Source organism: Arvicanthis niloticus, chromosome 26 (assembly GCF_011762505.2).
Source record: "Arvicanthis niloticus isolate mArvNil1 chromosome 26, mArvNil1.pat.X, whole genome shotgun sequence".
Lineage (NCBI taxonomy): Eukaryota > Metazoa > Chordata > Mammalia > Rodentia > Muridae > Arvicanthis > Arvicanthis niloticus.
Window position 1 is genome coordinate 16,972,594 of NC_133434.1, and position 26,880 is coordinate 16,999,473.

The 26,880-nt window shown below is 48.8% G+C and overlaps 1 protein-coding gene across 3 annotated transcripts in view; it reads right to left on the reverse strand.

Annotated features, from left to right (window-relative positions):
- Positions 1-299: 299 nt before the first annotated feature.
- Zbtb16 (zinc finger and BTB domain containing 16) overlaps positions 300-26,880 on the reverse strand; it is a 181,218-nt gene continuing 154,637 nt past the window's right edge. For all 3 annotated transcript variants that reach the window (XM_076925074.1, XM_076925075.1, XM_076925073.1), the window contains exons 5-7: positions 9,218-9,388; positions 3,573-3,740; positions 300-1,273 (exon numbers count right to left, since the gene is read on the reverse strand). In XM_076925074.1, the coding sequence (XP_076781189.1) occupies positions 1,044-1,273; positions 3,573-3,740; positions 9,218-9,388 (569 nt within the window). In that variant the 3' untranslated portion in view covers positions 300-1,043. The remainder of the gene's footprint in view (positions 1,274-3,572; positions 3,741-9,217; positions 9,389-26,880) is intronic.

The following is a 26,880-nucleotide window of genomic DNA, read 5'->3' on the forward strand; positions in this document are numbered from 1 at the left end:
TGGGGCAATGGGACCTTTAAATAGGATGATGGGATTCCTTCCCTTAGGGGCCGAGCTGGGCTTGCAGGGATTTGTACTTGTTTGGAGGGCGGGATGGAACATATTTAGTTGGTTTTTGTTTGATTTTGTTTCCATTTGCAAGCAGAGAGCAGCTCAGCGGGAATCTTGCTCATGAGGGAGTTTGGCTGGGGTACAGCGCCTGCTTTATTTTGTTCTGTGTTCTCTGAAAGCGGAAGGAAGGAAGGAAGGAAGGAAGGAAGGAAGGAAGGGAGGGAGGGAGGGAGGGAGGGAGGGAGGGAGGGAGGGAGGGAGGGAGGGAGGGAGTTAGTTTTGGAATCCGACACAGCTTTCCCTAGGAGGAACCTAAGGAAGATATAGTCCAGATCCACAGAGGGTGTAAGCCCCTTGTGACCAGAGAACAGCTATCAAAAGCAGGTGCAAGAAGTTGAAGGGTGAGGGGAGCCTTGGGACACTCAGAGACCATGAGGGGCACCAGCTGATGCTGGGCAGAGCAGAAAGCCTTTCTCTTCCCATTCTACCCCCATGATGCCAGAGCTGCTGCCCTAAGCATCAACTGGGGATAGCCCTACCACCTCTGCTCCCCTCTCTGCTCCCCTCCCCTTCAGAGGAAAGGAAAAGAGGCCTAAGGGCAGAGGCTCTGACCAGAGAGACCTTCATATCTGCTTCCTGGTTTCCATTTCTGGACACAAAGGCAAGTTCTAGGTTTTGGAGAGGAGAAAAATATGCCACTGTGTGAATGAGCAAGCCCACCCCCACCCACCCAAAAGAACCAAGGAGGGCAGAGACGCCAGGGAAGGGACAGTGGTTTGACAGCCAGATCACCTGGAGCCCCAGGAAATAATCCAAGGTCAAATAACTACCAGGTTTCCTTCTCTCTTCTCTCTCTCTCTCTTTTTTCTAATTCCCCCTTTTCTTTTCTGTTATTCTTTTCTCCACAGTCTTTCCACTTTGTCTGGTTCTAGCTCGCCTTTGCCAGCTCCTGCCATTGCTCTACCATGTGTTGGGGGGGGGTATACCCCCATTCACACATAACACAGGTAGAGATACGTCTTCTCTATCCTCCAGTCAGGTGGGATCTCTTCCGGCTTGTGGCCCTTCATGTGTTTCTGCATGGAGGAGAGGCTGGGGCAGTATTCTGTGCAGATGGTACACTGGTAGGGTGAGGCACCATTGTGTGTTCTCAGGTGCTTGATCATGGCAGAGTAGTCTCGGGAACGCTGGTGGCAGAGTTTGCACTCAAAGGGCTTCTCACCTGTGGAAGAGACAAGACAGGACAGGGCAATGTGTAGACCAGAAGGACCTTGGGCCATCCTTGGGCTTGCTGGAGAGCGTCCATCCTTGTAGCCCTGCAGTCTCCAACAGAACTTCCCAAGACCGAGGGCTGGACCATCCAACATGGCAGCCGTTAGCCACACAGGCGTAGTGGCCTGGTAATTGGGGTACTTCACTCCTACTTTATTTTGTGACTACTGTAAATAGGCTAGTGGCTGGTAACAGGAGGACTGTCCATGAAGCCCAGGGCTCTTGCCTTACTATCTTAAGGTAGGGTGCTTCCCTTCTAATTAAGGAAATGTGTGTGCTGTGGAAAGGGATACCAAGTCCCTGAAGCCCTTCAGGATGCTTCTTCCTCACAAAGCTCACCCACAGGGACCAGGAGAAGGGATAAAGTCTTCTTAGAGCTACAGTCAGAAAGGAGATGTAGGGGAAATCCAAGAAACCAATCCTTCATATATACCACATATCTAGGGCAGTCTGCTCTCTAAGGACCTCTCTTGGACTTTGCCTCCCAGTCTAGGGCTGTGCAGAAAGGCAGTAACAGAAAACCTAGGAGTGCACAGTAGTGACACCCTAGTCGCCTATCCAGACCTCCCCTCCACTAGAAGCCCCTGGAGCTGAGCAGAGATGTAAGGGAACCTTGTTTCAATACAGTAATTAACTGGTCAGCCATCGTGCTATCGATACTCCTCCGTGCTGAGGCCCCAGCAAATAATGAAGTAATGAACAGCCAAAGTGATCTAACTATCGACCAGCTATTTACAATAGTCACTGCCGATGCAGTTAATGATCTGCCCACTGGGTCACATCCCACAACAAGGGACTGAGGAAACCCCGGGACTCTGGGATATCCCTTGGGCCACTCATGTGTCAGCAATGAGCACCTGTCCTCTCCTGTGACTTTAAGCCAGAGGCAAGAAAAACAGAGCTCGGGCAAGGAGACAGCACTCTGAGAAACAGCTGCTGGTTGCCGGCCCCTCCCCTGGCTGTTCTCTCTCTTAAGTCAGCTGAGGTCATCATACCCTTGTCTGGACTGGGTGCTGTCCCCACTGATCAGAGAGGGCACTTCCTTTGCTCTACTGCACGCTTAGCCTCACAGAAAATGCTACCTTCCCTGCATCTGGTAGACTACAGGGGGTGGATATTTAACAACCAGCTCTCCAAAGACACATGGCTCCACTGCTATCCGGTCAATACTCCCACCGGGGCCCATTTTAAGCAACTGAACTTAAAATGGGGAAGAAATAGGCTTTCTGATTAAGTATCGGCCAGTCCTAGGGCGTCTAGTATCTCCAGTTCTGAACCCTGTCTTTCTGTCTGTCCTCAGACCCCAATGAAGACAGAGACTCATGATTTTTCCATGTAAAAAGGCATGTGGAAGCACTCTGCCATGGTGGAATATTCTACTATTAAATACATTGGCTCCTTTTGTTTCAGAACACTAGAATAATGTCACAATTTCCTGACCCTTATCATAATTTAATGCCCTCTGATTATGCCTCCAGCCATGAATGGAGAAACATGAATTCACTCAAATTTCACTTCTCCCTACTCTGGCTGACTTAACTGTAATTTAGGACTTAGAATAAGCATCGGATTGCCAGATAGTCCTGGACAGTTTATAGTATGACTGCTTAGGGGGACTGACTGACTGGATCCTTGAGATACTACTGCAACTGATTACTATTATCTGCCACAGTTGATTAGTAATGTCTGCCTTGGCCTTCAGAGGAAGGTGATGGTACTCAGACCACCATATTATCTCTTTAAAAAATATATTTTAAAAGTCTGATGGTGGTGGTACATGCCTTTTATCCCAGCATGTGTGTGTGTGTGTGGGGGGGGGGGCAACAAGTGGAGCTCTGTGAGTTTGAGGCCAGCCTGGTCTCAGACAGAGCGAGTTCCAGGACAGCCAAGGGCTATCCAGACCCTGCCTTGAAAAATCAAAAATGTAAAATAAAAAAATAAACATTATTTTTCTTTGTGTATGTGTGTGCACAAATGTGGTGCCCTCTGAGGCCAGAAGAGGGCGTCAAATCTCCTGGAGCCTTAGTTACAGAGGATTATGGGCCATCCAATATGGGTGCTGGAAACCAAGCTGTGATCCAAACAGGAAGCACTCTCTCCACTGTGCCATCTCTCCAGTCCCCATATTATCTCTTAATAGACCCTTTTCTCTCTGGTTGAGCCTTAAACTACAGTTGCTTGGGCTTCTCAAATTAACCACCTGCTCCCAGTCACCACCCGGGTCCAGAGCCAGCCCAGCTCCCCAGTACCTGTGTGAACCCTGTAGTGCGTCTCCAACTGGTGCTTGAGGCTAAACTTCTTGCCACAGCCGTTACACTCGTAGGGCTTCTCCCCTGTGTGGATGCGCTTGTGGCTCTTGAGTGTGCTCTCATCCCGGAAGCAGCTGCCACAGAACTCACACTCATATGGGTGGTCACCTGTGAAACAATGGGCTGGATCAGACCCTGGCTTCCTCCTGCCTTTCTTTCAGGAGACAGCAGGGTATATCTGGTGTCCTGAGTTTGCCCATGTTCACCACCTGATGGATCCCCACAACATGAATAGCCAGTCCCTGTGTTCATACATCCAGACTTACTATGGTCCCACAGTCATCCAGGAAGAGCAAGCCTGCTTGGCTCAGTAAAGAGCAACAGCCCTCAGGCCCCTATGAGGGTGGAGCAGAGCCGGGGGCTTCAAGACACTGTCCTTTTTTGTTTGTTTATTTGTTTGTTTGTTTTGTTTTTTCAAGACAGGGTTTCTCTGTGTAGCCCTGGCTGTCCTGCAACTCACTCTGTAGACCAGGCTGGCCTCGAACTCAAATCTGCCTGCCTCTGCCTCCCAAGTGTTGGCATTAAAGGTGTGCGCCACCGCTGCCAGGCTCAAGACCCTGTCTTACTCTACCTCTTCTCTGTTTCCTCTGGTTCTGGGCCAAGGATCACTCTAGCCTAGCTTCCTTACCTTCAAAAAATCCCTCCAGCTTGTTGAACTTCTCTTCGGTCCCCCAGTGTTAGTCACTATCCTCTCTCTCCTACTCTACCAGTTAAGTGTATTTCCTATTTCCTTTACACTGCTTTCCCTGGTGAACCCTAAGGATCGCTCAAAGCCTTGCTCATCCTTCCATCACCCCCTCCCCAATTTGGATGCTCCCCCTTTGGTTCCCCAGGCAGACAAAGCCATATTTTCTTCTTTATCCCCAAAGAGAAGAATACCTAACACTTTTGGTCTTTTATTCACAGAAACACGATTTAAAAACAATGGGCCATTCACATGGTGCACGTTTTCTGTATTCTTACTGCTAAGAACATCATGGAGGCCATGTCATGTGGCCATGGAAACCATCTGATGAAAGATATGCTTATCTTACAAATGAGGGGAAAAAATGAGTTGCTTCGAGATACTTAACCACTGTCCCAAGGTCACCCAGCTAGAAGTAGCTAGGTTGGGATCTTCCATTCTGGTCTGGTCCTAGGGTCTGAACACTGAGCACTTACCATACGGCTAAATGACACCACTGTATTGTACTGACTGACAGGACCCCAAGAAACACCTCCTGGGTAAGAATGGAGCCTTTCCCACCCTTGTGCCCCCTCAGTGCTTGCCCAGGAATGACTCTTAGAGAATTCTGGGTATCGGGATGGGAAGAACAGCCCTTCCTTGGTCTAGCCTCATGTCCCTCAGTTGACCGTTCTCTTCCCGGGACACTCCACCCTTCAATCCCCATGGGCTGAGAGGGTAGGAGTGGGGTTAACCACCTTGCATTTTTGTAACCAAGGTGTCAGAGCTCGGGGAATGAAAGGTGAGGCGTGGGGCTGCTTATTTATTACAGGAGCGAAGGCACAGACAATAAAGATAGATTGATCACCCACCCCAGACTTTGTTCATGAATATTTAAATATCGCTGATTCCTCTGTCACTGTAATTACAATTTCTCTGGGCTGCATCTCCAACAACCACAGTTTATGGTAAAGAATGGCCCACTGTATTTCACTTGTCCCTCTGCAGATGTGCGAGGCTGCCAACCGTGTAATGTCCCCCGCATTTCATACATTCTCTTCAGCTGCTGAAGGCTTAAGTCATCCACAATGACCTACGTTTTTTCATTATCCCTGTGTCAAACTGTGCTCGTGCCTGGGCATAAATTGTCCTTCTCCTTATAGACTCGCAGGCCCGTGCCTTCACTTCCTCTTTAAAATGATATTTTACTCTCTCTGCCATCTCCCCTCTGTGGGCCACTAACCAAAAGTCCCTCTTCCTGAATGCAGGCCCCCACACCCACATAAATTCTCACCTCCTCTCGTGGCTCAGAATGTTTTTTTCTGAGGCTCTGTGGGGAGTGGTTACTGGGATCTGTTCACTGGCACACTCTCTCATGGGGTGAAAGACGTATAGAAAGCACAAGGGACATAGCAGTGAGTGGGACTTTATGCTAGAAGCCCAGAGAGAGGTGCCATCCCTCGCCATCCCTGCCAGTCCTCACCGTCTAAGGGCGCAGTCCTAGCTCAGACGCCTGACCAAACCAACCCTGTATCTCTCACTACTACAGCTGTATCAAGGACCCATCCCATCCCCATCAAAGTCGAGAGGCTAGCCCTCACTGACACAGGTACTAATTGACTGTAGGACTACCATAGTGAGGGGTAGCCTATGCACGAGACTCTGTCTGCCTCTCTGCTATCTGACTGTCTATGTCTCCCTGTCTCTCTACTATCTGTCTGCCTCTCTCTGTCTCTCTCTATGCTGTCTGTCTGCCTGTCTGCCTGCCTGCCTCTGTCTGCCTCTGCTATCTGCCTGCCTGTGTCTCTACTCCCCTCTCCTTGTCTGTTTGTCTGTCTCTCTGCTGTCTGCCTGCCTGTCTCTGTCTGTCTGCTTCTGCTATTTCTCTCCCTCCCTCTCTGCTGTCTGTCTGTCTCTCTTTGTCTGCCTCTGCTGACTGCCTATCTCTCCCTCCTTCCCTCCCTCCCTCCCTCCCTGTCTGTCTGTCTGTCTGTCTGTCTCTGTCTCTGTCTCTCTCCCTCTGTCTGCACACGTGGCCCCGTCTGGTCTGATACCCAGCTTCCCCTCCTTCCTGAATCAGCAACGATTACGACTTTAATCAAAGATTCAGTATCCTCATTAAGATATAAATAAATAAATAAAGCAAGGGCCACGTGAGACTTCAGCTGAAGCCGGTAATTAAAACGTACATCGGCAGTCACCCAGCCCCCCCTCTGGGAAGAGGGGGTGGCAGTGAGGGAGGGCAGGCTGCCTGTGTGTGCTTCTTGCTTCCAGAGGGGGGCCCTAAGAGTTTAACAAACAACCGAGGGGTTTGTTTGATCAGATTTTTATGAATTTAATTACGAAGGGGATCACATGTTAAATGAGTTTAAATAGGAACTCTCTGGAGTCTGCCCAGGGAAAGAGTAAAAAGCAGAGAGAGAGAGAGAGAAAAAAAAAAAAAAAAAAAAAAAAAACCAAAGCAAAAATGACAAGACACCATGACACATACCCCCTTCTCACCCCACCCAAGATTTACAGCTCAGTGGCTATCAGACCTACAATCCTCTCGCCAAGAGTTGAGCGTGTCAAGTTGGCCATAATGTACATAAAGCTGGCGACAAAAGTCAAAATCCAATTTGTGGTATGTTGATTAACTCTGTAGGCGCGTTAATGAGCTTGACATTAAGTGCAGGACAAACGAGACTAATTAGAGCCCCTCTGGCCTGCCCAGGGCACCTGTGACCCTCCTTTTCCCCTGGTTTGTCATTACCGCGTGGCTTCTTCAGCTCTGGTCAACCCCACTGTCCTCCTTCCCCACCCCAGCCCCTGGGCTCCTCAGATCCCGTCCTCTCGGCCCCTCCCTTCCGTGCAGCTGAGAGTTTATTATATGATGAGCCATGTGAATCAAGGATCCATCAATGCCAAGAGCACGGCTGGACTAACGTACCAAACACAGCTGCTGATGCTAAACACCGGCCCCAGCAGCAAATGGGCCAAGAACAACAGAATATTAATAAGGCATTGTGTCGTGTCGGGGGTGTGCAGAGCCTGTGCTGAGCTGGTGTGAAAATCAATGAGGGCTTGCATGTGTGTGCACAAGGGGCACACATGTCCGTGTTTCTAGAATGAGCAAGGGTTTCTCCCAAACTCTGTCCTTGCTGGAGATCTGAAGCTTGGCTTGCCCAGATTAGAGCTGGACTGACACGTGGCTAACTGGACTCTGAGGAGGGGGCATAGGCAATGTAAGCTGCATTCTGGGTGGACTTTGTAGGGCTTGAGTCATTCGTGTCATGTGACGTCAAGTGACTTGACCCAGTGCCATACCTGGAGGTGGTTAAAGGAGGTTGGGCTAGGATTGAACTTAGGGATCTGTTGAGGGCATCACTGATGGGCCGATATCTGTATCTGTACCTCTATCTCCATGGCTATATATTTTACAGGGAGGTCCTTATGCAGACACTGTAGAGAAAGTTGTTGAGTATACATACCCCTTTCTCTTTGGTCCCTCTTGCTGAACCTTACCTGCTAAGCCCTCCTCCTTTCTACGGAGCAGCCCTAGGCAGTGCTAAACATCTGGTGAGCCTTTCACATTTAATAATGATATGGCATTGTGCTCCTCTGACTAGGATGGGATCCAGAACCCAGAGCCAAGGCAGGCTCCTTGGTGAGAATGCTGACAACTGGCTGGACAGTACAACTCAGCCCCTGAAAGTGAGGCTTCTTCTTTAATCATCAGAGCCTGTCACCCATGTAAGGGCCAGCCACATACTCCATCCCTCGGCCATGAAAAGGCTCTTGAGAATGAGAAGTTCTTCCAACCCTGCCTGAAGCACGCAAAGGATTTATGTTGTGTATGTACTCTGCTACATCCTTACAGAGAGACTTGATCCCAGCTCTCTCACAAAACAAGATCAGGAACACACACACGCGCGCGCGCGCGCGCACGCACACACACACACACCAGCTCTCCCACAAAACCAGATCAGGATCACAGAGGGGTGTGTGGAGGGAGGGAGCGGAAAGAAGGGAGGGAGATAAATGGACAGAAAGAAAGAAAGACAGAAAGTCATACAATTCAGAAATTGGCATTCTTTCACTCAGGGACATTAAGACATGATCTCATTTTTGCAAAGAAAGGACTTAAGTCATCTTTTCCTCAGTTAGGAAAAGACCCTTAGCTCCTTCAAGGCCTTCTTACTGGGTATCCTCTCCCCTAAAGCAAGAGGGTGGGGGCAAGGATAGGCAAGGACTGGGCAACTAGCCCTGCCTACTTGACTCACACATACCCTGTCTTCCACTCCATCGTGTGAACTGGCTGAGCAGGGCTATCTCATGGCTCTTGCTCAAATACTCTCATTGTCTTCCCTAGACAACATTACAGCCACAGTAGAGGCCTCCTGTGTCTGTCATGAAGGTGGGGCGACTTCCTCAGTGTATCCTCTGGAGCCCTGAGCTGACCTAAGTGCTGTCCTAGGATGGATTGGGGAAATAGTGAGGTTGTAATAGTTAGGCCAGGTTCTCCAAATGCAATTTGTAACCCCCACCTCCGGTATCAGAATCCCTTGGGAATACTTATTAATGCTGTTGAGATCTAGAGCCCGCCCTCAACCACTGAACCACTGAACCACTGAACCGAAGTTTCTGGAGGGTAGACCTCAAGAGTATGACTTTCTTTTGATGAATATTTTTCTGTGCTGCGTGTGGAAAGATTGGGAACAGACTGTCTACAGGTGGAAGGGTGGGTGGTGGACTGGGAGAACTGTCAACACTTAAATGTTCTATGGGAGCCCTTCTGTGTCTAACTTGAAGCAGAGAATGGCTGAGAATTCCTCAACCTGAAACACCCTCCCCTGCACACATACACACCATAAATCTTTGGAGGTGAAGCCCAGACAGAAGGTCCAGAGGTGCTCCCCACCCATCCCCTGGACCAGCCTACCTGTATGTGAGCGAAGGTGGCGTTTGAGAGCCGTGTGGCTGGGGAAGGTGCGGTTGCACTCACTGCAGATATAACTGCGCACGCCTGCGTGGACCTCCATGTGCTGTTGGAGTGCACTTTGTGCTTGGAAGCGCTTCCCACACAGCAGACAGAAGACGGCCATGTCCGTGCCTGTGGGAGACAGCAGTGGGAGAGCCTCAGCAACAGAGAGACCCAAGATTTTCACCCCTGAAGACTGGGGTAAGACCCAGCACTGCCCCTAGAAATCCCACACTCTAAGTCAAAACCCCAGGGGCAACCCAGGCCATGCGATGTTCACTGAGCACCCCAAATGTAGCTATGGAGGAAGTGTCAACGGGTGCCCTGCCTCCATGAGACCTAAAGGCTCGCAGAGAAAAATACAAAACCACATGGATGGTAAAGTAGATCCATCTCTGTAAGGGGTTTGAGAGCTGTGCAGGAGAAGGCAGGCGATCATGGGGACCTCACAGAGTCTGAGGCAGCAGTGGACTCTGTGTGAACCAACAATAACCTGGATCACATGGGCAGGCCACTGCTGTGACATAACTCACTAAAAATCACAAACCTCATATGAGGAGAAAGAAGCATGAGGAGATCAACCCACACTAATTTCCATAGGATTTCCAGTTGAGAGCAGCAAAGGGATTTATTCATTTATTCCCTAGGCTTAGCCAGAGACCACAGCCTCCTTCCCCAACCTCCTGAGACGGGATTTTTCTGTGTAGTCCTGTCTGCCCTGGAACTCTATCTGTAGACCAGGGCTGGCCTTGAACTCAAAGATCTGCCTGCTTCTGCATCCTAAGTGCTGCAATTCAAACTGTTCACCACCACCGCTGCCGCCACCAATGCCACCACCAGTGACCACCTTCTTATAACCACTTTCCCATTTAGGAAATCAGACATCTTGAGAGCCACTTCATAAATAGTTCTGTGATACTTCCTACAAGGAAGACTCTCTCTGGGGTTCTGGGGATGAAATGATGGAAAAGTATGCTAGTGCCTGCTCTGATCTCAGTACCACCCAGCACACAGTGCATCAAGATTGGAATGGAGTCTGCGAATACTCGGAGAGCCACACCAGGTTGAGTCCTAACTTTAGAAGCAGGGAGACCATGAAAAGAGCTGGGAGCCAGCTCATGTGGGTCCTGACCAGTGATACTACAAGCCCTGGGATTCATCCTAAGACCAACAGGAAGTTGTCAAAGGATTTCAAACTAGTGAATCACATGAGATAGTCATTCAGTTTTACCTAGTCACTTGCTTAGCTGCCCTACTGAAGCCCACAAAGGCAGGCTGCCATTTTCCATCCCTCAACACCTTCCTGACACAGCCTTCCAGCTGAGTCTCAGCTCATAGTTTCTTACCTGCCATTTTGGATTCCATGTCTCTAAGAACATTAGCTCCCAACGCAAGCCCATCTGCTTTTCTCTCTGCCCATATTTGGATGGCATGGCCTGCATGCACTCAGTCCCACAGTGCTAGCTCTTGTGTGAGGGAAACACCAACAGAGAAAGTGGTCAGGTTAGGTCTGCCAGTCTAGTCCGAAGAGGAAGGAGCATCAGAGTACCTGGGCTACTCAAAGTCTTGGGCTGCTCAGTGTGGCATGAGGAAGCTCCTGAGGGCAGGTGAGAGAGGAAGGAAAGGGACAGGAAGAGCTTTGCTGCCTCCCTGACTACCAATGGCAACAGCAAATGGGAAGGCTGGGTCTTGCCTCCTCACGACCAGCATGGCTTGGTCTGGAATAAAAGGCAAGGACCCTACCACCACCACCACACAATTACCTGTTGGCTCCTCTGAAGACACTGAAGACACCTGCAGCCATGCTTCATATGCCAACAGCTAGGAGGGCTGCATGGGGAAAGAGCCCCTGATTTCCTCCAAAGGTCTGAGAGCAGAAGGGAGGGAACACTAAAGACCACCATTTCAGCTAGGTGCTTCATCTGTGCTGTCATCTCACTTAAAGCATGCATCCCCCCTACCGGGCAGGCATTCTTGCCACCTTCTTACAAAAAGAAAAATAAGATTAAATAACTTGCCTAAGGTCACACAGTGAGAAAGAGGCAGAGCCAGGAATCTAGAAAATGCCTTGGTCCATTTGATTCTAGAGACCACCAACTGCATCCCATTTATTTTTAGTTTTTGGTCTGTGTAGTCATGGACCTTTGTAGGATGTACATGGGTGATGGGGTGTTTGGAGGCCAGAGGTTAACATCAGGATGGCTTGCCATCTGTTTTATTAAGACAGGATCTTTCACTGAATCTTGCTTTTGGGTAGACTAGCAGACCAGGGAGCCATGGGATTGGCCTGTCCTTGATACCTGCAAGGGAATTACAGGCTCCTGAAGCCATACCTGGCTGTTAATGTGGGTACCGGGCATCTAAACACAAATCCTCATGCTTGCCCATCAATCAGTTACTCAACTGAGCCACCTCCCTAGCTTCTGAACCCCATTTTGAAACATCTGCTTGTCTGGGCTTCCCCCAGAAGAGATGTAGTCTAGGCTGTAAGGAGCAAGCACCAAAGCATGCTGGGATCACTCCAGAAATAGCCCAGCAAGTACAGACAGAGGTTAGTCATTGGGCACAGGTATCTGAAGCATTCCAAACCCAAGCCCCACAGGAAGGAGTCAGTAAGGTAAGGCCTCTGAGAGAGATCTCAGAGACTCAGCTCCACTGATGCAGGAGGACATACTGAAAGAGATGATCCGGTAAGCAGAAGCAGCTGCAAGCACTGACACTGAGTCCTTCAGTGCTCAGTCCAGCCCAGTAAGCAAGAGCAGAGTCCACCCACAAGTTCTAATACACAGCACAGCAGCCCCAGCTTCTTCAAGCTGAGGGTTTTCCGCACCTGCACACCCATTTTTACCCTGAACTGTACCCTACAGAAAGCCCCAACTAGGCCAGGGGTTCAGACAGCTGCCTTAAATCAGGCTGGGGGAGCATGTTTCCTGAACAGACATGCCTTTACCAGCCAAGACTTCTTATTCTGAGATCCCCAGTATGGGCGAGGAGGGTGAATGAATGTCACTCCGGGAGGATACCCTGAAATGTGCCACCTAGCAGAGTACACACTAAGTGGCATTCTGTTCCCAAGGTGCTTAGAAGCTGCTCTCTCGTGGGCCACCTCCATCTCACAGAATGGCCTGAACTTGCTTTGTGTCCATCTGCCTGTCTTGCTCCATTACCAAGTGACTAAGAAAAGGCTGAGATGGAGCAGAGAATTGCAATAGCCTGGGTGGGTGGGGCACTGGTCCAGAGAATAGATAAGACAAAGGTGACTCCAACAGGACCTCAGAGGAGATTTTGAGTTCAGCTCTGAAAAACGGGGTGTGAGAAGCCAAGGGTGTGAGAAGCCAAGGGCAGAAGAAAAGGGTGCACTGCAAATGGATGTCAGAGCAGGTAGCACAGAGGATGTAGACTAGCCAGGCAAACTGGGGAGGTCTGATTACAGAGGACAGACAACATGGACAGACAGCATCCTACAGGCAAAGCAGGGCTACAGGGCTGGAGTACTGTAAAGGTCCAGATGTCCCCTTCCCCACTGCAAAAGTGAGTGTGTTAAAATCATACCCTCAAGAGGATGGTAATAGCAGGTGGGGGCTTTTATATATATACACGAAGTCTTTTATTACAAGGGTGGAGCCCTCCTCAACAAGATTAAAAGATCCTTTTTTTTTTTCATGGTCAGAACACAGGACACAGTCAGAAGTCTGCAGTCTACAGCTAGGAAGAAGGGCAGCCCCAGGAAGGCGGCCATGCTGGAATCCCCATCTCAGACTGCCCACCCTTCAGGACTGTGAGACAATCATTTCTAGCTATGAATCATCCAGTCTATGGGCACATGTTATAGCAACTCAAACTGACCGAAGACAGGTAGGTGGCAAGTGTCCAACAGCCTAGTGGACAGTGTCTCTGTACACAGCCAAGATGTGGATGGGCCCACACAGCTGGAAGAAGAGAGAGAATGAATGGCTTCTGTGCTACTACAAGAGGAAACTGGAAAGATGAGGCCAGAGGTTTTGTGCACAGGACAGCAGCTTGACAGGAGTTAGGCTGAAGGGAAAAGTGAACATCCCCAAACAGGGTACCTTGTTGACTGGCTTAAGGTTCCACGATTATCAGTTTAAAAGAAGTATTCTGACCTCAGTAGTCTCTCTCTCTCCTTCCTGGAATCTCATATAAGCAAGCACTTACCTACCAACTAAGACTCAGACTCAGGGTGGTAAGGCTGAGGGGTGAGAATGGGTTTTAAGGTTCTGGATCTACCTTCTCCACTCTTTAGCTTGAAAACCGACAGTCACTGTGAAAGAAAAGGACTTAGAAAAAAAAAAAAGAAAGAAAAAGAAAATCAGGAATGGGTTGAGGAGGAAATGAGACACAAGAAAAACTATTGGTGCGTGCAAGTTAAAAATCTAAAGACTAGATGCGAGTTATTAAACAATTTGCTGTCGTTTCTGCCTAGCTGATTGTTTGCATGTATGATGAGTCAGGGCCGATTCTATTACACTGGGAGATTAAGCAAATAAATGCTAGCTTTTGGAAACACATTAAAATCTGGGGCTATGGAAATAAAATTATCTAGAAAATTGTATTAGCAATTCATTAGCTGCGGCGAGATGTGTGGAGGGGCAAGGAACCCACTTGGGCTAGCATAGTCTGCTCCCTGCAATGCCTCAGTTCTATCTTCCACTGAGGAGACAGCCATGGGAGACAGACCTAGTCCCTCCCACCAGAAATGAGGTGGACTGTATGAAGATGGTCCTCAGTACTCATGGTCGGTGAGGTGGAGAGGGGAAAAGGGAGTGGAGATTCTGGTTCTGCTATTTCAAATGCCTTGGGATCTCATGTAATTCCTTTAGCTTCCCTGGATTGAAGTGTGTCCATCCTCTTCCATATTTTTGTGGTTGCTAAGAACAACAAATGAGTTGAATGAATTTTTCCCCACTTGAAAAATCTTCACAAAGCAGTTAGCCGTAGAGCTAATGCCAACCCAAAGGATGCCTTTCTCTAAACTACAGAAGCCCCTTTCCTTCCTCTAAGTAGACAATAGGTCCTCACTGTTGCCTAGTGAGAGGGCTACGTTTTAATCTCCACCTCTCCCTCAGCTGGATACCCTTCTGCAGGGAACAGCCTGGACGGTGACTCTTGGAAGCCCTGCCCAATGACCAAGCACATGCTGCTTTATAGACTCTGGGTTGCCTCTTCCAGGAAGCTGACCCTAGCGATGGCATCTCGGATGACTTGTACTACTTAGGACTTGGTGCCAAAGAAGACACCATCTTCTTCTGAGCACTCGCTGTTACAACACATAAAAGCCTTTACTGCATTTACTTTTGACTTTCAGTTCTGCCTACGAGACTTAGCTGCCAAAGCAGGAACCAGAAGAGCCGTCTTACCTCCTCCAGCACAACGCACAGGGGCTAATGCAAGCAGGCCCTTGATAACTGGATATGGTGATGACAATACAGAGGGTCTCTGGGATGATAACCAAAGTGTGCGTACCCAGGGGCGGGCGGTGGTCAGTAGGTCATGGTACAGAGAGAGATGGGGTCTGGTGAGAGCTCAGAACTAAGTCTATAAAGCAAGGCCACTACCAAGAGCTTCCCACACAGTCCTATCTTATCTCCATGGCAATCATTAATGCCATGTGACACACATGCCAAACTCACTGGCTCCCTGCACTGGATAGTTTTATGTTCACTCGACACAAAATAAGAGTCGTTAGAAAAGAGGGAACCTGGACTGAGAAAATGCCTCCAAATGAAAGGACTATAAGCAAGACCGTAGAGCATTTTCTTAACTAGTGATTGATGAGGATGGGCCACCCCTGGCCTGGAGGTCTTGGGTTCTATAAGAAAACAGGCTGCCCAAGCCATGGTGGCAAACCAGTAAGCAGTAAGCTCCTCTGGTGCCTCTGCATCAGTTCCTGCCTCCAGGTTCCTGCCCTGCTTGAGCTCCTGCCCTCAGTACTTTTGATAATGAACTAACTATTAGACAGAAGTGTGAGTGAAAGAAACTTGCTTCCTTCCAAGTAGCTCTTGGTCTCCGTGTTTCATAAAAGCAATAGTAACACTCCTACCAAGTCAGACTACACCACTGTCTGAGCTACACTGCTCAGAACCACTACCTCAGACCACTGAACCAGTCACTCCATACCATAAAGTAAAACAGTGTAAAAACCCCACTTCTGGCCCAGTATAGCCTTGTGATCCCGGGGCAGGCAACTACTGTCCTTGCTGTAGCTGTAGACTGGGTCAGAAACATCCTCCTGTGACATTCGCTTACTGTGCAACCTTCTGCTGTCAGGAAGTGGCAGAAATTTTAAGATGGACCCTAGGAAAGAAGTCTTCAAATTACTATACAGTGCCCCAAGTGGTGGAGCTTCCACCCGTTGTCTGTCTCACTGCCTGGCCAGGAGGAGAGAGGTGAGAGGATTTGGTCCTTCTCAAGCTCCTTGTCAGGAATGCAGCATCATCACAGGCCTAAGGGCAACAAGGGCTGTGAAGCAAACCCAACGTTTCCCATCCACAGGTTCACTCTCTCTGTCATTTGTTACAGTATCAGGAAGCTGACCATCCCAGTCCCTGACCTGAGCCTCTGTACTGGAGTCACAGAACTCCTCACCAACCTGCTGCATAGAACATTCGCTTCCCCGAGTTGCCGGAGGCGACTGACTATACTGCCGAGTATATAAAAGCCACACATCAATGTCGGTCTTCCAATCTGGAGATTCCATTATGAACCACATACATAACTCAGCCACTTCCCAAAGAGAATTACATCATCAGGAAAAGAACCCCACCCCCACCCCTGTATTTCTGGAGAGTGGGGAGATGAGGCTTGGTCTAGATTCCCCAAGTACTTGCCCAAGGGGGATCTGAACTAAGAAAAGGGATGGCAAGGATGAATTTGGAATGTGGGTTGCTGAAACATGGGAGGCTCCATGCAAATGCCTGGGACTTGTGTACATAAATCCTGAAGCAGAAATGAAGGGGAAAGAGGGGGGGAGTGGGGGAGTGGGGGGGGTAAGCGTGGGAAGAAACAGCAGTCTCAGACTCATGGATCTAGTTAGTCTCTTGCTGACTGGGAGTCAATAGTTCTAGCACAGGAGACTGGAAAGATGGCTCAGTGGTTAAGAGCACTTGTTCGCCTTGCAGAGGACCCAGGCTGATTCTTTGCACCCACGTTCGTGTTACAACCATCTGTAGTTACTCCAGTTCCAGATGATTCGACATTCTTCTCTGCCTCCACAGGCGCTAGCACACACCGGACAAACTGACACACATGCAAACATACACATCAACATTTTTTAAAGCAAGAATTGCAGCCCCATTTTGCTGTAAATGTTGCCTTACATGCTAATTCCTTTTACACGACACGTTTCAGATAAGAACCATGCTTACATGTGCGTAAGCCCATGCCCTTTCTCCTTTCCCAACTGCAAACCAGCAATTCTCTAGGAGTCTCTCAAGCAAGAATAGAAACTCCATGTTCAGGGAAAGACACGTCCAAGCTCCCCTGTGAAGCCTCCGTGACCCATGGTTTCACCTGATCGGACTGTAATCCTGCCCAGTGCACCTAAGAAGTCACCCTACAATCTCATTTGTGGGGTACTACTATATGAACCCTTTGAGGCACAACCTCAAAAGGTACCAAAATCCCATACACCATTAAAACATCTAAGTTCAATTTCCTCTTGAGATGCTCACACCCCCACTTGGGCAGGTAGGCCCCTTTCGCCGAGTATTTCTCTTCCTGTTAACCCTTGCACTTGAATCTGTGCTAAAACCTTTTCTTAAGAAACCCCAGCTGTGCTTCATATGGACTTATCCTGAAATTCTTTTCTGCGGTACAGTTGAAACTCTTGGCTCTGAGAAGAACCTCAGGCAGCAGCATGGAGCCGTGCCAAGTCACTATCACAGGAGAGAGTGAGTCACACCAAAGGAGCACAGCCAGTCTGGGGTGTAATGCAGGTACAACCTACAGGTTCCTGATTTAAAAACAAGTTTAATTTTAGCAAAAATTGGGAGAAAGCCAGGCCAGGGTAGAACAGGAGGCAGGATGGGATGATGTGAATCTTAGGCCTTTATCTTGTCCAGGTGATGATGGGGTCGGATGCACAAAAGCCGCCTCGCCTCATGTTTACACCTGTGCCGTTTCCATGCCAATTAGCACTTGAATGGAAAGGAAGGAACATGATCCGAGGGGCACTTTTGCAGCTGGTGGAGGCGCTCAGGTGGTACACTTTCTTGGAGTAAGGCTCTTATTATCTCCCTCGACAGGCAATTCCTTAATCAAAGCAGAGGAAGCTAAATATACTTCCGCTTCTTTGGGTAAGCAGGCTGGGACTGCTCTGAGTGGGGTATGCTGTGTGTGTGTGTGTGTGTGTGTGTGTGTGTGTGTGTGTGTGTGTGTGCGCGCGCGTGTGTATGTACAGATGGGTTTCTGTCTTTGGGTAAGCAGGCTGGGACTGCTCTGAGTGGGCTATGCCGTGTGTGTGTGCGTGTGCGTGTGCGTATGCGTGTGCGTGTGTGTGTGTGTACAGATGGGTTTCTGCTGTCCAGTCCCACTCAGCAAGGAAGAGCCATCTCTCCTACTACCCTGAGCAGCTGTTTCACTGATAGGAACAAATATCAAATTGGGGCTAAGTAAAAACCCCCAATTTCAACTGGAAACACATCTACCTCCATTCTCTTCCTCTAATCCTGCAAGCAGGTCTCCAAGCTGCTGCTGACCCCTGGGGATTATCTTTCCTAAGATCCCTCTACTCTTCCTCTCCTCAGCTTTCTCTACCACGGATGTGCCTCCAGGTTGTTGTTGAAGAGGGTACAGAGATACATCCCCCACTGTGTCAGAGACAGAAAAGGGCAAGCACAGCTGACTCACAGTAAAGGCAGAAAGCTCTGTCTGCATCTTAAGAAGCTGAAAAAGCCTGGGGGTGTGGATGCATGCAGTGGGCAGCGGAACAGAGACAAATGCCCAGACCCTCACATCTGCAAAACTACCCTTTGCCTTCCCCTGAACCATCATTGAAGACTCGGAAACACACTGGAGGAAGGCCCCCACGCTGCCCATTTACATCTCTGGTTTCTCGATGGGTGTTGAGTGGCAGGATCCCTTGCCACGACAATCCAATTCACCCAGCTGAGGCACATCTCAGGCCGTTAGACCCTTCAGTAACTTCAGCTGCCAGCAAGGCAGAGCTCGGTCCCACTTCACCACTTTCTTCTGCCTGTCACGCTCATCCAACAGCCTGTGAAAACATCTCCAAAGCCTTGCCACTGCCAAGTTAGTGTCAAGCTCCTGCCCAGGTGTTTGTCACTTACTTGCTGGTCACCTTTCCCCAAACCTACCCAGGAAACCCAAACCCTAGCCTCTAGCCTTCCTGTTTCGACCCTGTGAATATCCAGGCTATTCCAGTCCTTGCTCCTTCTTTCTCTTTTTATCTTTTTAGAACCTTAGGAGGTATCTCCACATTTCTGTAACCCTCCGTTATTTCTGTGATGGGAAGGAAGAATCTTAGGGTTTGGTATTGTCAAAGGAATAGGAATTCCTCAATGAATAACATACACGAAGAGCAGGCAGCCGACTGAAATTTGTTTTAAAACTGAGTGGCTGCATTTTTCGAAATACAAGCACACACCCCAGTCTCAGCCTCTTGGGGAATGGGGCTGCTTCCTCGGGCTGTGGCAGCTAGCAGAGCCCGCTGCCTCCCGGAAACTGTGTATTTGTTTAGCAGTGAGCCCAGACACAAGCGCATTTCATTACCCGACACCTCGAGCTACAGTAAACAAATTTGTCAGCTCACTAGCTCATTAAGGTGCGCCCCGGACACTCGGGATTTATTGAGACCTGCACAATAAAAGTAACATGAATGGATTTACTAATTTTGTCAATCATTCCAACAAACCGGCCCAAGACAGGGAGAAAATGTGGAAGGAGTGGAAAAGCAAAGAAGAGAGGTACAGGAAAGGTGTGTGGAGTGTTGGTTTTCAAGAGAGAATAAATGGACGGTGATGGGAGCAGATCTGCTCTTTGAGGTCTGCCACTATGGACAGCCCATTTCATAGATGCCAGGTCTCCATTCCTAGAGTTCAGGGACATGACAGAGATGCCAAGGGGGGCATGACATCACACATTCTGGTTTCCTGGGTTACTTCGAATCTCCCAACTGTGCCTAAGACTCAGAACTCATGAACTTGGAGGATGAGAACACACTTCCACAGAAGTGGCAGCCTCAGCAGCCTTGAGAGGGGGTAGTCACCTGCTCCAGCAGCCCCTGTCCTGGCTTCCTAGGCTTGCTGGACCCTTGCAGACATTCCAAACTGAACTCAAAACCTCGACAGTCAGAGCAGGGGGAGCTAGAAGGGAAATGGGGAGGGGGTGTGGAAAGGGGGGTCAGAATGGAAAGTAAATCCGGAGAGGTATGCAGCCCTCTGGTCTGTAACTTTCAAAATGACAGCAGGACGGGGCAAAGGTCAGGGAGTCTGAGGCCTTAAGCACCTCAGCCAGCTGTGGCAGGGAAGCCTGGAGCCTGCGGGATGCCTGCCCGTATAAATCAACAGTAAGCAGGGCCTGCTGGAGATCAGGGACAATGGGCCCACAAGGGGGTGGGAAGCAGGACAATGGGGCCTGGTCAGTGCGCAGGCCCGGAACAAATGTGCCCAGGCACCACAGGGGCCCCCATTTGTGAAACTAATTGGCCCACGATTGAAAAATTGGACCAACTTCAACAGCCTTGGGAGGAAAAACAGGCAGCCCACAAGAGCTCACCTAGCCTGACTCTGGCCCAGTTCTGTAGGTGTAAAGCAAGGGCTTCTGGGGGCTCTATTCTCTCAGGGATGACCTAGTCAGTCTGGAGGAAGGATGGTGTGGAGCCTGGTACTGGTGGATGTCATGGCAACGTCTCCCAGGACCTGGAGGAAAAACCATCCTTCTGTTTTCCTATTGGGCTTATTCTACTGGGGTAAAGCCTCAAGGTGAGACATACTGTCAACTCTCTGGCTTTTCTGACCCTCAGAGCTTGTACAGCCTTCATCTACAGTTCCTCCCTTGCTGATCTTCAGGTCTGCAATCTCTATGGATAATGAGTGACCTGTTGCTCTCTGTAAGGGCGGCCTTACAGAGAATTGGTCTCCTTGAGCCCAATCCATCTGGTTTGGGGGGCTTCCGGGAACAGAGGCTCCAGAAGTGTGTGACAGAGTCAGGATGGCATGAGACAGGCCAGGCCAGGCCAGGCTATTCACCCAGCCTTTGTCTCTTGCCCCATCCTTCATGTGACCTTCATAGTAGACTCCCCATTGAAGAGGCTACAGGACAGAAAGCCATGGCAGCTTCAGCAAGAAGGCCTGCCTGGCTCAAGGACCTACTGTGAGCTCTTGGCTAGATGCCATAGGCTCTTCATGGGGACCCTGAAGGGAAAATGAAAGACCCTTGAAGAATTTGTCCATCTCTGATAGCCAATGTTCTAGGCCTATGGAGGACAGTGCCAAGTGCCTTCAAGCAATTCCGTAGGCTTCAGTGGGAGCCACTGTCACAGGCTGACAGTCATGGGCAAAGCAGAGATGGACCTGACATCAATCAGGTATAGCTAGGTGCCAATCCATGTCTTAGGCACCCCCAAGGACCCTGTAAGATTCAAGTTTTTAGCAAGAGGAGGGAAGGACTCATGGGACCACTCCCAGAGACACAGTGAGTCATTCCTCGGATTGGCCATGCATGTGCTGAGTACCTCTTGAATGTTTGAGGATAAGGACCCCCTGAGCCCTCTATGTGAGTCAGGCAAGACTCTTCTGATAGGTGAGAATGCAGCAAAGTACAGCAGAAAGTTCTACATCCTAGCGTCAGGATGACAGATATCAAAGTGCATGGAGGGCACACGGGACAGGGTGAATGGGTCCCTCTGGATCCAGTGGCCTCGTGTCTTAGCTAGACCTCAATGCACAGCAGGCCCCTACCTTCTTAGTTCAGCATCCAGAGCTTGGCAGAGAGCATGGAGCTTCCAGCTCAACATGGAACCAGTTTCCATACCAGTGCAGAAAATGATTCCCAGGTAGTTCTTTAAGTAATTGAGACATTTTCCACAAAGGCCATTTCTCTAGTCCCCATAATGTCACCAGATACCCCTAGGAAGGGTTATGGGGACCAGGAGTGGAATCTTTGGGGGGCCGGCAGGGTAACCGATTTTCCCCAGGCAGAGAGAGAGAGAGAGAGAGAGAGAGAGAGAGAGAGAGAGAGAGAGGAATACAGGGAGACAGGACAAAACAGCCTCAGAGAGATAGCACAGAGTGGGGAGGGAGGAGGGAAGACAGAAACTATAAGTAAGAGAAATACTGATTGGTTCAGAGCATTTGCAATATCTGACAAACACTGACAGTGAAGAGAAAAAAAAAATCCCCTGTAAATAAACAATCCAAAAAAAAAAAAAAAAAAATCAAGAGAAAGAGAAGATGTATTCATTTTACTGACATTTTAATGGTTCCTCTCTTTCTCCCCCAGAAGATGATTACAAATTAAGCAGCATTTAAATGCTTTTTACTGTCAACAATTAAAAAGAGGACTGTAGGCCCTAGAGCACGGCAGGCCATTCATTCCCACGGTAACCAGGCTATCAGAGACACCGCGAGGCTTCTTGTACTGTACAGCACACAATGGCCCCAAAGGGAAACGTGTACACATTCACACTGCAGGACATTCAAAAGCAAAAGCAAGTGCACACATAAAGAGCTCCGGGCACAGAGACAGACACCAAGAGTGAGGGCATGGATGGACCAGGGACCAAAAGTCTCAGAAATGGCAGAGTTTAAGTGTGGTCTGATTACACCTCACTCAATATGCCAGCATTTATTATCTTTGGTATGTGTGCACCTGCCTCTGCGTGTGTGTGTGTGTGTGTGTGTGTGTGTGTGTGTGTGTATGTATGGAAGATCCAGAGATAAGACACTGATTTGCTATCCTACAAACAGGAAGAAACAAACAAGCCTCAGAACTGTCAGAGTACTTGGACAGACAGACGCTAGACCAGACAGACAGTGGGAGGGTAGAACCTGTAACACACCCATGCCACTCATAACTTCAACGTGTCCTGATCTGCTGGATCACAGGTATTACATGGCTGGTGATCTTTATCTCACTTGCTTCAGAGTGAAGGTTGTCTGCCACTGCAGCATGTACCAAAATAACCCATTTGCATTTTGAGAAAATCTCTTCCGTTGCCAGTGAACCCACAGTGACCAAATGTATGGCTGGACTCTGGCAGCGCCAGCTTACTGTTACCAAACCCGACATCACTCTGATGCAGAGTCGTTATAGAAATCTTTCAGGTAAATCAGTACGGATCTATATCATCTCAAGGACCTTTGAAAATAATGCACAAAAAAAAATAATAGAAGAAAACTCAACACTAGTATAAAGGGGGGATAGAAAGGTATTAGAGAGGAAATCAGGTAGAGGGGCACAGACCCCAGTTCCAGTGTTTTCCCCTCTCTTCAGACATGAGTAGGGTTGCTGGGTGGAGACTGAGAGACCACATCTAGAAGCTGCTGGGTCTATTTCTGTGCTGTAAAAGTTTAATATGCAGGGGAGGGGACAACGGTGAAATAAAAGAGACACGTCCCCTTTAAAAGGAAATATAATTTACAGTGTGCAGCCAGGCGGCCCATAGTTTCAATCTCGTTTACTATAGAGAAAACTCTGCTAGCTGCTCTCTATCCCACAAATCCGATTTAATCAGACAAGCCAGCCAGCGTGGCTTGGAGTAAAAACGGATAATTAGTAAACAGAGAGCTACTCCAGTGCTTCATTGGCATTCGAGTTGGGCTACTGTGTCGCATTTAAAATGCAGTCTGATGAAGTTTACAAAATCAAACCATTTGTTACTCCTATTGAAGAGGCTTCAGGCCACTTGCAATTAAATTGGAATTAGTGCTCGGAATGAGACACAGCAAATTCATACTAAAAAGGATCTGACTTTGAGACATTTGACTTACTTCAACTGTTTTCTGTGTGGGCGTGGGTGTGGGTGCCACAGAGACACTTCTCACTCACCCTGACTCCAAAGGGCTCTCTGATTCTGCGGGCTTGTCCCCCAACAACTTGCGTCTCCCCTAGGCTGCTGTGGGGAGGGGGGCCAGTTGGGGAGGAGACAGACAGCTGACTCTGGGGCACTAGGTCCCACATTCACACCAGGAAGATACTGTACCAGGGAAAATGTGTCCACAAAGGGCCATATGGCTCCCTTCTGCATGAGGCCTTTGGACAAGGGGGTGGGAGGGGGCGGAGACGCTGCCAGAAGGAGGCACACTTCTTGAGGGCACTGGCCCCACCCCTCTCAGACAGCAGGCTGGCGGCCTCCCGGGGAGAATGGGGAACGTTTCCTGTTGGCTGGGCTCCTGTGATGTTGGGCATGAGGAAGGCTTCGTTGGTCACAGCCTGTTCATCAGTATCCCCCACCTTCTGTTCTGCCCCTGTAGGCAGGGCAGACCCATGCTGCAGCAAGCCTGCCTTCTTAAACAGAAGCCTGTGAAACTCCCCAGCTGCCAGGGCAAGGATTCAGGCTGCTGGTAAACTTGGACAGGGAAAATACAACATCTTGATTCTCACTGAGAAATCTGAACTAGGGGCGTTAACAGTAAAGCAGCCTGGAGCGCGTTGTCATGGATGGCTATTTTCATGCCACACTGGGGATGTCACTTATGAAAGCCACACCTACAAAAATATGACAGTTACTCAACCATGTCTTGTTAGGTTATAGGATAACAATGAATCGCAAACACTGTGTTAAACGTGTGTTATTTGTTTGTTTGGTTTTTTTTTTTTCCAGACAAGGGCTTGCTATATGGTCCAGGCTTGCCTCCAATTCACTATGTAGCCCAGGCTAGCCTCCAAACTCATTACATATAGCCCAGGGTGGCCTTATACTAGCAATCCAACTTTAGCCTCCTGCCTGCAGGGATTATTGATAATTGCTACTGCACTCAAGCTACAAATGGTTTTTAAAAAATTATTTGACACATATTTTAGGTCTCTATTAAAGTCTTATCTGTTTTACTTTACATGTTCATAGACAGTGTTCTTTCCCTTTCTTGTTTTTAGCACTCAGGACTGAGCCTTGCATGTGCTAGGCCAGCTCTCGACTATTCTGCCACATCTCCCTGTCTTACAGACATCACTCTGAGCATGTGTGCAGAGGGTTCACCTTTCTGAGGAATCCTGGGGATGGGGGTGGGGTGGGACATCGTTGCTCAGGAGACTGGAGAGAGTGGGTGTGGTGTAGGGCTTATATATACGGTTTATATACAGAGTCCTGAATATGGGTGTTGGTTATGACTAAGAAAGAATAAAGATTCCTTATACTTTAAAAGCTGCTTCAAGCATTACCGAACTACTCAAATTAAAACAACCGTCATTAAAATCCATGGTCTCAGCTGGCTCACAGTCCCCCATATTCTTCAACTTCTCTAATCCCCAAAAGCATTCAAACCAAAATCGGGGTTCATGTCTTCAAACTTTCCCACCTGCCACCAAGAACAGAAGAGATATTCAGTCTACCTACCAGGACAGCTATAGCCTGGGGGGTCCTTCAATGACACTGGGTGAGGGCTAAGTCTGCTTCTCAGCCCGGACACCATGAGTCCTCGGAGTTTATGGTTTCCCTATGTCCCCTCCCTGTCAGAATGGTTGCTCCTTGAGAGTGGGGTCCACTTCTCTTATACACTGGTACATCATTTCCTCCCAACAAACGATCAATGAAATGTTACTGGATGTTGTACGAAAGACTAACCCAGTTAATTTTCACACACCCAGGATGCTGTAGAGAAAGTTCTGGAGGTAAATCTAGCCTCAGATCCTAACACCGAAAAAGAATTACAATCATCAGGCAGTATGTGCTGACACACACCTGGAATCCCAGCAGTAAGAGGATCCACAGAAGTGAGACTGGACAGTGAGCTCTGTCCCAGCCTGGATTACATAGTAAGACCCGATGAGAAACAAAACAAAAACAAGCAAAGACAATGCAAGCATCAAGCTCTGAGGCCAATGGCAATAAAACAACCCATGTCCCTAAGAAGCCTGGGGGCTGAGATGAACAGAGCAAGGGCCAGCCTATGCTCGCCAGGCAGACCAATCCCAGGCTCAGCTTCCACCTCTGCCATCCGTTTCCTAGCTTTGTAAATATGTAGTGACTTGACCTCTCTGAACTTCAGCTTCTTCTTTTGTTAGTGCTGGTCATAATACCCACCAGACAAGGTTGCTCAGTTAGATCACATCTGGGAGTGTCTACTGCGATGACATACGGTAACGGGTGAGAAATTGTAGCTGTTTAGACCACAGATCCTGCAGGCTGCACGAGGGTGCTATGTTGTAATCTGAATGTGACCTCCCCTCTCCAACTGGCAGTGTTGTGTTAGGAGGTGGGGCCTAAAGGACAAGTGGAGTTCCTTTGTGAGTGAGTCTGTCCTGCTCCTAGTCCTCCACACCGCTCGCTCGAAACCCTTACTGCTTTTCTTTCATCCTCTGGTCTGTGCCATGGGATAACCCAGTGGAAGGCTCTCAACCGATGTTGGCACTTCAGTGTGGGCTTGCCCAGACTCCCAAACCATGAGGAAAGAAGTTTGTGCTCTTTATAGAACACTGCTAGAGACTCACAAAGAGACTGAGTCTATTCCACTGAATCAGTCAGGGTGCCCCAGGAGGCATTTAAAGGGACAGCCCAGGCTTTGCATCATGAAAAGGGCAGCTTCTCCTTTGTTCAATTCTGGTCTACTGACACACCTTTCATGTTCTCCAGTCTATTTCCTCCCACCAGAATGACTCTCTGACCTTCCAATATCTCTCCTTTGTTTCTTGTTTCTTGCCTGGTCCATGTGGTCTGGTCACCCTCTGACTGATGGTCAATCCTTCGACTTCCCTGTCCACCCGTCCCGCTGTGCTCACCTCACTACCTTGACTTCTATCAGTTTAACTTCCCATATCCTAGAGCCACCACACATGCTGACTCCACCTCCCAAGTGCCCACGCACCCCTTGGTCCACCGCTATTACATTCCTGCTGCCACCATTTTCCCAACACCAAAACCTCTCACCTCTGCTAACCAGTAGTCACCATGCCATGCCATGAAACCCAACAGACATTTTTATCTTCCTTGTAGGAGACATCTCAACAATATTTAAAACTCGTGACCTCTTCGTTACCATCAACAGCACCTATTACAGTGGATATTTCTACTCTCTGTGTCCCATCCCGACTCCTCCTCAACCCGCCTTGCTTGCCTTGGAGGGGTGCTATGTAGGGTCCCATAGTGTAAACATATCTACTTCCAGGGCTCTGGACAATCATTTACATGCTGCTGAGTCTAGAATAGACATCCCAGTCTTTTGCCAACTCCACCCCACCTTTAAGTGACTCAAATCTTGGTCTTACATTATCAAAATCTCTTCATCATCTTAGTGACAAATCCCTTATACCCCATTTTAATTCCCAACTCCTCCATTATTCAATGATGCAAATTAATTAATTAATTAATTAATTAATTTTAAAAACCAAGCGTTGTCTTAGGTTGTCTCTCACCTCTCATGGAGTGTTAGCCAAATGTCTTCAGCTCTCTAGTGCCGTCTAGTCCATCCTGTCCATCCCTGGTGCAA